Source organism: Ceratosolen solmsi, unplaced genomic scaffold (assembly GCF_000503995.2).
Source record: "Ceratosolen solmsi marchali unplaced genomic scaffold, CerSol_1.0 scaffold30, whole genome shotgun sequence".
NCBI lineage: Eukaryota > Metazoa > Arthropoda > Insecta > Hymenoptera > Agaonidae > Ceratosolen > Ceratosolen solmsi.
The window spans coordinates 2214408-2228192 of NW_011948421.1; the positions used below are offsets into that span (position 1 = coordinate 2214408).

The 13785-nt window shown below is 32.5% G+C and overlaps 2 protein-coding genes across 2 annotated transcripts; one reads left to right on the top strand and one right to left on the bottom strand.

The window, feature by feature from the left end:
• The first annotated feature begins 1534 nt into the window (after positions 1–1534).
• Positions 1535–1944, top strand: LOC105361308 (histone H2A). Its single transcript, XM_011498432.1, has one exon. The coding sequence runs from the start codon at positions 1567–1569 to the stop codon at positions 1942–1944; it is 378 nt and encodes a 125-aa protein (XP_011496734.1). The 5' UTR covers positions 1535–1566.
• A 543-nt stretch (positions 1945–2487) lies between these two features.
• Positions 2488–11214, bottom strand: Nup154 (nuclear pore complex protein Nup154). Its single transcript, XM_011498431.1, has 23 exons — positions 11181–11214; positions 10638–10931; positions 10234–10330; positions 10001–10164; positions 9764–9909; positions 9172–9688; positions 8552–8805; positions 7909–8082; positions 7740–7842; positions 6955–7267; positions 6194–6481; positions 5948–6044; positions 5780–5857; positions 5505–5701; positions 5326–5422; positions 4811–5046; positions 4165–4312; positions 3993–4091; positions 3742–3862; positions 3558–3665; positions 3362–3482; positions 3147–3269; positions 2488–2858 (listed from the first exon to the last, which is right to left on the bottom strand). Exons 2-23 carry the CDS (start codon positions 10909–10911, stop codon positions 2732–2734), a joined length of 3882 nt encoding a protein of 1293 aa, XP_011496733.1. The 5' UTR covers positions 10912–10931; positions 11181–11214; the 3' UTR covers positions 2488–2731.
• Positions 11215–13785: the final 2571 nt, after the last annotated feature.

Genomic DNA, 13785 nt, shown 5'->3' on the forward strand with positions numbered 1-13785 from the left:
CTCGAAAGACACAATCGGCCCTTTTCAGGGCCACCAAATATCTTCTTAACGGACGAATCGCTATTCCATTGATTTTTTTTCTTTAATCAAAAATAAATTCACTTTATATATAGGAACAACTAAATGAAGTATATAAATCTGCTGGAAAAAGAAATCATTGAGTAATAATTGTAGGCGAAATTTTTCAAATGAATCTCAAATTACTTGAAAATATATTTTATATTGCATTTGTATTATATTTTAGGCTAATTATAGGATTATATAAATTTTTGTAAAATTTGTAAGCTGTTAATATGTTGGAAATTATTTTCTGTTTACAGTTAGCCATATTGTACGATTTCATATTTAGTGGCCATTTTTTTTTTAAATATAATCTTATATTTTTATTATTAATTACAATTTCAGATATTCATTGAATCAAATATTTTTCATGTCCAGAAATTTTTTGCAATTTAATGTACATATATTTAACCGATATTGTTTGATATTTTTATTTTACTAATTTATTATCGATTGAATTATTAATTCAATTGAATAATAGAATGTTGTATGTACATTTTCCATCGTTCTTCAATTATTTTGTTATTGAATACTATTTAACATTAATTTATTGTTATGGATAAATTTCATTTATCGTTACCTCGATATGGCTAATATTTTTCTTTTAATTTTATTCTTATAATCGATTATAAAGTAGTTGTTAAAAATTTTTATATTTATTCATTTTATGATATACCTCAGATTATCATAATTTTATGTCTAAAAATGACTTGTTTATATATATATATATATATATATATATATACATATGGAGATAATTATCAGACTTTTTCTTGTACGTATTTCCTAATTCTATCTATTTTCATGATTAATTGTTACTGACAAATTTTGCAATGTTTGAAATTTTTCACCGCCGACACGAGAAAATAATTAATGACTTTTTCGTTTATATTTTATAGCTTATTTCAATAGATCCTCATGGGATGAATTTTTAATGAATTATATAAATCTTTGAATGTATAAACATTCTATTTAATAGTACGCGCTGACGAATTTATTGTTCAATAATCTTGTGATTGCGATTAGCTGTTAGAGGAAATTTTTAAACAATTTTCTTATATTAAATAATCTCTCGTGTCTTCATATTTAATAAATTTATCTTCACGCGTACTTAGTATGTCGGTATAATTGTTTTTCATAAATCTAAAGCTAATTGGAATCGAACGTAAGTATTTCATTCCTTTTAAATAAATAAAAAATAATATAGGTTTTTAAATTTTATTTTTATCGAAAATCAATGGTTGAGTGAAATGAAAGAAATGCTACGCCGCACCAATAAGAATTGCCAGGCGGATGGAAGAGAACGTAGTCGACTCTGATTGGTGCGACTTGGGTTTAGGTTGGGGTATTACTTGTGTCTTTCCCCCCCCCCACTACTGCCGAAAGGCATTTGGTTATTGGAGAGGCGCAGCTTTGCGGAAGAGTATATATAAGCGTGAAATCGTTTTATTCGTCAGTGTGCTTGTGATTTCGTTTTGTGGCAGTTCGTAATAATTTGAAACTATAATGTCAGGACGCGGTAAAGGTGGTGGTAAGGTCAAGGGAAAGTCAAAGACCCGCTCCAACAGGGCTGGACTGCAGTTCCCCGTAGGACGTATTCACCGTCTTTTGCGTAAGGGCAATTACGCCGAGCGCGTTGGTGCCGGTGCTCCGGTCTACCTCGCAGCCGTCATGGAATACCTTGCGGCTGAGGTCCTCGAGTTGGCAGGCAATGCCGCCCGGGACAACAAAAAGACCCGTATCATTCCCCGTCACCTCCAGCTGGCCATCCGCAATGACGAGGAGCTCAACAAATTGCTCTCGGGAGTGACCATCGCCCAGGGTGGAGTACTGCCCAACATCCAGGCCGTTCTCCTGCCCAAGAAGACCGAAAAAAAGGCGTAAATCGCCAGTTATGCAAGACCATGAATTACTGAAAAATCTTTTGAGCGTTTGGTATAAATTATAAGTATAATTAGCTGAGAAGTAAAATGAAGTTAATTTGAAAGATATTTTCAGTTGTTTTTTTTTTTTTTTTTGTTGATCACTTGTAATCGTTAATGATCAGATGTTTTTAATAAATATGAAATTTTAGTTCACATTTAATGAAACAGCATTTTATTTAGAAAAATCCTTTGTATGTACATAATTTTTTTTATCTTGTAAATAAATAGAATTATATATTAGTAATAGTGGTAATTATTATATTGAATGTATGTAAACAATTATTTGTTTTTATAGTTTTTTGTATCTTTGGTGTATGCATGTGGTTGACTAATCATTCATTATACCGATAATTATATAATAGGCGACGAATGGAATTTTAACGAGAGAAAAGTTCTTCATAGAGGAAGGAGGAAAGGAAGTTTGTGTTACCGGAGCAGATAAAGTTGGATATTATTATTGATTATTCTAAATAATTGTATATGTAAATTAATTCTTTACTTCAATAAAAACTTTATTATGTTATTCATATTAAAATAATTATTTATAAACTAATTTTTGTAAAATCTTGTATAAGTTCAATACGAAGGAAACTTTTGAAGTCTTACAGTTAATACATTTATTTTAATTCATAATTATTTATCAGCTTACTGATTATCATTAAATTTGTACACAACTAGACAACTAATGAATTGTCGGGTTTCATATTTATTTTTGTAACTTGTATAATAGAAAAATATTCTATATTTTACAGTCGATTTAAGACACTTTGAATTGATCGAAGTTTTGTAATTAGTTCATTACCATTTGGTTTACTGAACAATGTTGTCAAGCATTTTGAAATTACATCTTGGCATCTCGTTATTATTTTCCTTCTGAAATAATATAAATAATTTTATTGTATTCCAACCGCTGGAATGTAAAAAATAAATATTTCACATTTAAATTTATATTTTTAGGAAATGATATCTTTCAAATCTTTGTATCGAGTAATTCATATTTCATTCCAAAACAGCATTGGTAAATGATTGCAAAAATATGAAGAATATTTGGTGAAGCATCACGACAATAATATTGTATTGGATGTATTAAAATTTTGAATTAATTATCCGGTCAGTTGAAAATACACGTTAAGAACATATATGTAAATTGAAATTGTTTACCTTATAAAAGTATTTGTAATGTTTGAATTTGTGATAAAATAATTCACTAGATTAGCAGTTGATTCGATCAAATGAAATTCGTTTCCCTCGTTAAGCCATATTCGATTATTTCCTCCAATCAACCTGAAATAATAAATTTACAATGTCAAGCTTATGTATAAGAATGTGCAATTACAATATTTTACTTTCATGTACGGGCTAAATAAAACATTTACTTGTCATAGTAATCGAGGAGTTCTTCCATTGGTATACTAAGTTGTAAGAAGCACGTTATTATGTGATTATTTGATATTTTCAATCTACAAGCTCTTACTTCTAATTCTTTAATTAGAAAATCTGTACAAAAATGAAATTGAGGGGTAATAATATTACAACTGCTCGAGCTCTTATTAATGCGTATACTCATCTTACCTATTGGGAAGCAATGCGGCGTTCCACAATATTCTTGACCGAGGAGTTTTATTTTACTCGTAACAATAGCTATTTTATCCTCCGAGGGTATCGACTCATCCTTTAACTCTGATCAATAATTATATTAAGAAATTTAATCACAACATGTAATACGGTATATAATTGTTTTATAATTAATTTTTACCAATTTCAATTATGTTTTTCCAAATTCCTTGAATTAACATTACGTCTTGATGTCCGGAACAATGAATTATTGCTAATTTACATTCCCATAATTGTAACGGTTCCGCATACTCTTCATAAAGCTAGAGGACACAATCAAGCGATAATAATTATCCTTCATATTTCTATGAAAAATACCACTACACTATAACGAACTATTTTAATTATATATATATATATATATATATATATATATGCAAATATATAATATACCTGAGTAATGTCTAGCAAAGTAGAGTTTAACCTCAATTTTGCATCTCCTACGGTCAAAGAGTCAAAATGTGCTTGCTGATTGCAAATAGTATCTAAAATCTTAATAAAAATATGTTGATTTGATATATTGAAATTAGATGTTATATTTAGAAAATTGAAAAGAAGTTCGAACCTGTTGTTGTATACGGGCGACTTCCACTTTATCTTCAAGCTCTCTCAAGAAGACTCCTAAGTGTGGTGCGTAACCAGCTTCGTCACTACGCATGCATACTACTGCTCGTGCCAAATACTCGACTCGTTGTGGCAGGGAAACGTCAGTTCTGTCAAATCGTTAATAAGTTGTATTAAGTTGTGCACGTGATTATGTAAAATATTTGTTTCTTCTTCTTCTTCAATGTAAAAGAAGACATTGTGCGAAATCCTTATAAATATTTGTCAAAAATAATGCATACCTAAGAATAAGATGAGGATAACACGATCTTTTCAATAAGTCACTTATTATTTTCAACAAATAATTATTTCAGATGTCTTAAGATGTTATAGAGGCCACTAATTTGCTGATACAATTAATTCTTCTTATGAGGGAGGGGGAGAGAGAGAGAGAGAGAGAGAGAGAGAGAGAGAGAGAGATAAGGAAAAAAAAAAAAAAAAAAAAAAAAAAAAAAAAAAAAAAAAAAAAAAAAAAAAAAAAAAAAAAAAAAACAACAACAACAACAACAACAACAAACAAACAAACAAACAAACAAACGAAAGCTTTAATTGCCACCAAGTTGCTTGTCGTTGTTGTGCATTTCGTAATAATTGGTCGGCCAACTTACCCAACTTTCGCCGCAAGAGCATAAAGAATTTTAGCCGCCGCTGCGTGATTCTTGTTTCGTTCATAAAACTGCCAAAGTAATTCTGGCGCATTTACACGAATGAGATACATTTCTAACGAAGGCGTAGCAAGGGCAACCAATTCACCATGAAGAGACTTTTCAATCATCCAAGCGTATACCGCTGTATGAAGAGTTTCGCACGAAGAATGTAATGCCTCTTCGATAATTTCATGCATCTGCAGCAGATAAGAATTTGACAAATGGCTTTGAATTCCTCCATTTATTCTATCTATCCGTCATTAGCTCGTGGCACATCATCACGACCATCGATATTTTGCGACTTTAAACGTTATTACTTCGTATCCGACTTATAATATTTGGAATACTGTCGGATTTGTTAATTAAGAGACGAGGATAAGAGACGAGGATGGAGTAATCGTCAAATCAATAATACGAGCACAATCTAAACCCCACAAATTCGTTAGATTTGAAAATATTATGTGCGATTTAATTACCGTTTCCTTTGCCGAAGCAACGACAGCCATCGAATTTGATATACTTTGATTGTAGATGTAATCGAGCATTGTTGTGAATTCCTTGTAAATCTCTAATCTGTATGTAAAATAATTTAATAAGTTCAACATTCGGCAGGCAACAATTATTTTTACGTTCGTGTAATTCTCGACTTTCTTACCTCTTTAAATATGCAAAATTTCCCTCTTGATCCTCCACGGGCTCGTTATTCTTATAAAAATGAAAGGCTGCATTATTGGGATCGACATTTTCTGCACAGCAGAGGCACAATTCCAATACTCCTTGATAAAAATGACAGGCGACGAACTGTTGACAAACCGCAGCGACATTCAGCCTCGGGGCAACCTCTTTACACAACTAAAACGCAGAGAATTTTACAATTTGATATTGTATAATTGTTCGATAAATGCAAATGTAATGCAGCTAATGTAAAACCTTTAAGGCCGACTGAAGGAAGGACTCTTTTTCCTCAAAATTTGTGCAGCTCTTCGCTTTTAAGATGATTTCATTTGCCTGCAACAATGGAACGTAACGTGTCTTTAAATTTAACGGACATCGGTCATTTTCGAGCTACGCATGCCCTGTCGCTTATTTCATACGTACTTTCGAACAAACGGCGTCTTCGCTACGATACAAATTTGGACAAATTTCACGCAGTTTCGCACTGACCGAGTCGACCGAGGCATTGTCGCCCAAATAACTGAAATTAAGAAGAAGAAGAAGAAGAAGAGGAAGAAGAGAAGAGGAAGAGAAGAAGAAAAGAAGAGAAAGAAAAAGAAAAAATGAAGCAAAAAAACAAAAAGAGTCATCGCTACGACGAGACATTAATCTCTTACAACTTCTTTTTACCTGTCGATCAAATTAATTATCAAGAGGGAAGAGATTTCGTGGCCAATTAAGATGAGATCTCTGAATGTTGCGGTTGAAAATTGATTCACTTGATCCTTGGACAAGCAGCTGACGATATTGTGAAGTTGATTCTCGCAAAGTACTTTCCACAATCCAAGAATTTCACATGCGTGGGTAATAAAGATTTTTAAAGCATCCAAAGAATTTCTTTCTTCCACTATTGGCTCTTGAAAATTATTTGCTATCGTACTATCAAAGCCATCCGTGATACTCCTCACCGTACTATGCCTGACAGTTAATTATTAAAACATTATTCGAATAATAGCAGTAAAATTAACCTATTTAACAATAAAGTTCACAAGGGCAAAATTTCATCGTAACGTTTTTATCGGTTGAAATTTATTAATTAATGAATTAATTCGCGTTAACTATCGAGACTTAATACCGGGGCACTCAAGTCGGAGACCATTTTTATGTCTAACAATTTTAGACATTAAGATTATAGTTTAACGAGCGCGCACTTTTATATCGGACATTTGAAATTCAGTGGTCAAGTTTTGGTTAGTTGATTAGTTATGATTATCGAACGACTAATGAAAATATCGGGAATTCTGTAATTAATGAGCGAGTCATCAACCACCACCAGCTACCGACACTTTACCCGTCCAGACATTTACGATTCGCGAGACTCGTCGTGTCGGGCCGACTGTTGTCAAACACCTGCCACCCTCCCCTCCCCAAATCGGATAAGCTGCACTTACGGCTTAGCGATGTGAGTATTTTTGTTAAGGAAGGATCGAAGAGCTTGCAAGTGACCGAGGATCCATCCGACCTGCGTCGCATTGACGGTACTCAGTATGTGAATCTTGTTGCTCGCGCTTTCCTGCTTGATGCAGCGGATATTCCAGATCGGCCGCAATATTCTGCCGATGTAGAGGTAGAGGCCGCCGTGCTTAGCCGAGAATTGCTGCAGAGCTATGTCGGCGTTTGGACCGGTTTGTGGCTGCTGGGGTGTGCGCAGCAGTTGCGAGCGCGCGTCCAGGAACTGCATCCGCGGCGTTGAAGTGCGCAGATCTGCGGAAAACGCGTTTATCAGACGGCAAAATGGCGTATTCTTTCTATACGACAGCGCTTTGGACAGATTTGGAAAGTGAATTTTTCTCAAAAAAAAAAAAAAAAAAAAAAAAAAAAAAAAAAAAAAAAAAAAAAAAAATACTCATCCCCCCCCCTCTTGATCGATGATTGTAGAACCATTTGGAGCTGTTAATCTTGTCGTTCGCTTCCTTTCGGTCTCGTTCCATACACTTTCCTTACCAACATTGCCGAGATTTTCCTTCACGATTACAGCATTAAGCATCTTTTATTGTATTGTAATATTTATTAGAATTACAGCGCCTGACATGACAATCGAGCGATCCTAAACTAATCCTATAGCTAACAATTCTTTAAAAAATAAAATCTTATTTGAAATACTTTACTTTCGTTCCAATTATAAATATCAATTAGGTATTAATAATTAAATTGCAAATTGAAAGTAATAAGATACCTGTGGTGATATTTGGAAAGGAAGCGTGCGGGTCAACTGATTGAAGAGCCGCGATTTTTTGTCCGCCGTATAAGAAGAAAGCTCTTGTTGCCCATTCGGCAATCTAAAAAAGTAAACATTATGAATTCTCCATTTATCGATCTTAAGCTTGACGAATTGATGAAATTACTTGGGCATTTTGTGAACTTTCTAGCGTGGCAAGAATAAGGCATGTCGCACAAGCTTGTTCTGGTGATTGCGTTTGAAAATAAGCTCTAACGGCTTCGGTATCGGGACCCCGTTGTTCGAGAAGAAGTTGTCGTAAAATATCAACGGGACGAACCTGAACAAGTACTATGGCACCCTGAAATTAATATTCGCGATAGCTTAGTATATCATCGCGTTTACATATATGTATATATGTATATATGTATTAAAATTGGCATAATTGTTAACAATAATAGTCTTTGTGCTCTGAATATCTTTGAAAGGAAAAAGAAAATAAATAATAATAATAATTACAATTACAAGGTGTAACAAAGGTAGTAACAAATAGAAATATGAACAAATGCAATTTTCCAATTTTTTTTTTCTCCTTCCGTACTTAATTATCGATCGGTTAAGACACACACAAAGCTAGCAGCATCCGATCATTATGAAATCACACGGACATGTCATAACATTTTAACCATAATATATCCTCCGTTTCATTCGTCAGATTAAACAAATTCGTCATCTCTTATAAAATGACGCTTAATTTTCAATTAAGCACTAAAAAATATCAACAAAAAAAGAAAAAAAGAAAAAAAAAAAGAAGAAAAAAAAATACATACTTGCGCGGTGAGAAAGATGAATTTACGAGGAGGTTCCATATGCTGGCGAACCAAGAGTGGAGGATCGCCTTGCGCTCCGCATTGTTTTTCTATTTGAATGGCAGATTCGCCAGGAATCTCAGCCAATGCCCACACTGGACTATCGAGCGGTAGGATACTTTGCGTCTCGGCGAGATAATTTGAAAAAGGATAGGCGTCATTGCTTAAACACCATGCGCTCTCAGTGTCACCGCCGCATATTAAAATGAGCGTTCCTGATTAAAAATTTACAACTTTTTATATTTAAATAACATTGTATTATCGATGATTATTAGTAGTGTTCTTTGTCAAGCAACATTTCATTCATTCAACATATGATTCTCGATCGTGAATCTCACTCAACTGAAATTCACGATCGTTTGTAAATTCGCACTTGTAAATGTAAAATATTACATATTACTATTATTATTTGACCGAAATTAAATATTTAATTCAAAGATTCTATATAAACACACACACACACACACACACGCGCGCGCGCGCGCACACACACACACATATTAATGACTTTTTCATTATTTAATTCCTTATATTTATTTTTTCAGGTAAGGAACGAATATTTAGTAAAAGTAAAAAGCTACCTTTTCTGTAGTGAGCCATTTGAACTTTTCGTGGTCTCATAACGGGTGCATTAGCTGCGTAACCAGGTGGCAATCTAACATGAATAAGTTGTAAACATTGTGGTCTTCCCATAGGGTTTGACGCAGACGTACAACTAAAATAAAATCTTGTGCCCGTTGCTGCAACAGCGACTAAATTCAAATGCAGTGATTCTGACTCATTGATAGCTGAAATACTGACAAGGGGTCTGAAGTTATTACTATCTAAGGTTTTTACAACGTGAACCGAGTTTTGTACTAAGGAAGCCTGAGACATCGATGTAGCTTTAGATGCTCCTCCGCTATCGATATTCCATACGGTTATTGTTCCTTTGTCACCTAAGGTATAAAGTATATTACGAGAGTCATCGACTGAAATTTGTACTATGGCTTCTTCTTCGGAAAGAGCAACCGAGACGAACGACGGTATGAGAAATGAAAATGGACCTTCCGAATGATTCACTTTTTTACAACGTTTTCCAAACCAGCTGCTTTCCGCCTATAATATTGTAGCAGACGTTAGTATTTAGCCTATAACATTTTTTTCAAAAAAAAAAAAAAAAAAAAAACATACCTGATAATATATTTCGTACAACGAACCATTCCTTCCACCAAGAAATATTCTTCCACTATTTGTATTAGCAATTGTCGTTATGGCGATTCCATCGGTGGTTACAGTAAAAATGGGCTCGGGTACCAGTTGCATTTCACCTTGGGTCCCTAAAGCCAATGTTTCATTCATCGATTATCCAGTTAAAACTTACTATAAATAAATTAAAATATAATTATAGACGTTTTTCTAATTAACTACCATCTTCGTTATCCGTGAGTGTAACGCCCAGAACTGTAATTTCTACCGTTGTTGTCAAAACAAGCAAGTACTTAACGTAGCTCTGAAAAATCCCGCTCTTCGGTTTAACAAGTCCCACGCTGATTATTGTTTCATTCAAGCCATCAAAATATGCAACATCAGATCTAAAATTTAACGCTCGATTAAAACTACATTCTTTAATTTAACGATATTTGAATGAAATTAATATTTACTCGTTTTCGTACGACCAAACATAAATATCGCTATCTATTGTTAGCCATGCTTTAGAAATATCTGTGAATAGTCCCATCATACAATGACACTGCATATCTGAACGTTATTTGTTAAAGAAAATCATAGATATTAAAAAATGCTTAAGCCTATCGATATTATTTATTATAATGATACGAGTTTAAAATTAACGACCAGATTTAGAAATGTTTATTAATTTGATTGTCAAGTAGCGTATTTAATATCGAATGAAAATATCAAATATTAAAACAAATCATTTTATTACGATACCATAAACGATAAATCATAAATAACCGCTTTTATGTACTGAAATTTCAAATGTTTTCAAATAGCTCTATCATGGAAAGACGACGTGCGCCATACATTAATTGCTTATAAAGGATACGACCAAAATGTTCCATAACTTCAGATGGTAATGGTATTTTGCTGTGAGTTCTCATTTGATTAATGTTAATTAAGCTCATCGATGCCCCATTTAAATTTGGATAATCGTAAACATCGAGTCCACTGACGGTTGGACCACCTTGCAAATTATATCGCATAAGATTGATCAACGAAGGAAAATTACTGTCGGCGATGATGTGCTTATCCACCATTTTTCCAGCCATTTCCAAGGCATCGAGGTGAATCTTCATTGGTTCCATTTCGGTTAAAGTCATAACACTCTACTTTGATATTACTATAAATTTTAATAAAACAAAAAGTCCATAAACATTGACATTATCACCAAATCAATGCTTACGATTAAATGTATTATTAAATTATTTTCAATGCAAGTGACTTGATTATAGTTTCAAACCAATCGGCTTCTAATACGTTCTTCGACAAGTGAAAATTGCAATTACTCACTGCCAATAATTTTTTTTAATAAACAGGTTAATCGTTAAATTCAATGTTTCGACACAATTATTATTAGTTCAATACTTACGTTATTATGAATAAAGAAAGTTGTAGTTTTTATAATAAATTCGGGTATTGTATCAAGGTAGCATTTGATTTTAAAATATTTACACCGTGTGATTGACTAACGAAGCTAACATTGAGGTTAATCTTGAATTTATCATTTTAAAATTCAAATCAAAATTGCCGACATAAGTGTTGTAAATGAATAGAACTCATCTCTGTATCAATCCTTATTATGATAATTTAATTAAGAATCGGACACTTCTCGATGTACGAATACGAATGAAACAACAAGTGTATTAAAAAAAAAAAAAAAAATTCGGATTAAAAGTTCGATTAAACGCCGGGAACCGGGACCGGCTGATCAACTGATATTTTTATGTTGAGACAGACACGATCGTCCAATCTACTTCGACTTTCCAGCATATTCTAACGTTCGAGCTGCGTAATTATAATATCACAGATAAAAATTGTGTATTAAAAGGGGCGGCCTTTAGTTTAATAAGGAGTTTAAGCTCATTATTATTGGAAAATTTCCGTAGCTCGAAAATAATATCGAAGTTTGGAAAAATTCATTTCGTTTAATCCTTGCTCGCCGTTACTTCCGGTACATTCACATACGTACGTAGCATTCGCTAACCGCACGTTCGCTCCACGGATTTCATTTTCATTGCATATAAATTTCATTTTTCACAACGATACAAGATACCGAGTCCTATAGCGTTACGTGGCTATTCTATCTTATAAAACTCGTCTTAAGAAGTGATGATTAATTATATTTTTGTTTTTGTTTTTGTTTTTGTTTTTGTTTTTGTTTTTAATATACAAGCCCGTCCGTATTGCATTGACGTTAATTTGAAATTATCGACAGAATAATGATATTGGATTTTATCAGTTGGACACGTTTAACGATAATTTAACGATCAACACAGTTCTGTATGTACAGCTAACCAAATGATTTCATTTATTTGAAGTTTTGTCAGAACCGTGTAAATCCCTCGATCGCCCTTACTTGGATCAGTTGCCAAAGAATTTGTTGCAGAGTCGTTTCCCGCGCTAATACGAGTCTTCGCAGTCCACACGCAACAAGTCCATATGCTCCTCGAGATCAATTTAAAAATGAGTTTATTATCAAAATTATTCTTTTAAAGCATCTCTAGGTAGGTGAAACGAGTTCGCTAGATACCGCGAGTGGTAATGTATTTTATACGGATTGCTATAATATGGCTATAGATTGATAACTCACCGCTTAAATATTTTATGCGAAGCATTCGGCTGACAAAAGCTTCTTGGAAAATCGTAATAACAACGGCTTTTTTTAACTAATGCGGAAAGGCAGCGCTCGAGCGAATGAATTTTGCGGCTATGCCAGTTAAGACATTTCCATTATTTTCAATACGAATACGCAAAAGTTAATTGTTATGTCGGCTGTGAGGATCGTATAATTGTATTTTATTACGAAAGCAAGTACTCGTCTATTATTCGTCTAGTTATTATTTTCAATAAAGATTGTGTTTTTTGTTGTTGTTGTTGTTGTTGCACTACAAAGACGTTTTGGACAACGCATATTCATTATTTTTAGCAATATTGAATATTCTTATAGGCAACTTGTAATTAATTTACTGCTCTCGGATTATTAACACCATATTTTATTTCTATTCATTGGTCAGGGATAAATAAAATAAGACTTTTTCTAATATTCATCGCTTTTATACCAAAATCAATATCACTATAATTAAATTCAATTATGTTATAATCAATAATTTGTAAAAATATGTTACTATTTTGAAAATGCATTAACTCGTTAATTATTCGTATTCAATTTACAAACTACTTTCTAGAAAAATCAATCGCAAATATGTCATAGTAATCTAATCAAACTCTCAATTTACAAAACTTATCTGATTTAAGGGAACAAATATTAAAAGCATTTATATATATATATATATATATATATATATATATATGTGTGTGTGTGTGTATAAACTAAAGTTTTATGAAAAATTTTAAAATAATTTTAAAGTTGCACACATGCTTGCTTGCAATAAACAGGATTTATACATAGTGTCAATTTTTAAAAGTCCTTTAAATTAATTACTTTCAGCCGATTAGCCATAAGAACTCCGTAAGAAAATTATTTAAGAATTTTAAAAGTAATACTTTCTTAAATATAAGATTTTGTATGAATTTTAAGAAATTAGTTTTTAACAACGATTTATCGTAATTTTTGTTTACAATGTCGTTTATAAGTATTTCAAGTTTTAGTAATTCTTCTTTCTTCTTAAAATAGGTACATTTATTTGTCAGAATATTTCTTTAATATCAATGCGACATATACTCAAAGATCAATCAGTTAATTGAAAAATCGATGTATTGTTGAACAGATGTTTCATCTAATTATTCAAATAAATTAAAAAGAGTAGAAAAAAAATTAGATAAAACTGATTATTTATAACATTTTTAACCTTAAAAAACAAAAAATCGCTCTATTTTACAAAATAATACAATTTAAAATAAATATTTATCAGAATTACATTTCCAATTAATATAAAACAAGTGGTTTGTAGAAACACATTTGAAATTAAAATAATATCCACAGTAATGCAATCTACAAAAGATCTATTTGAAGA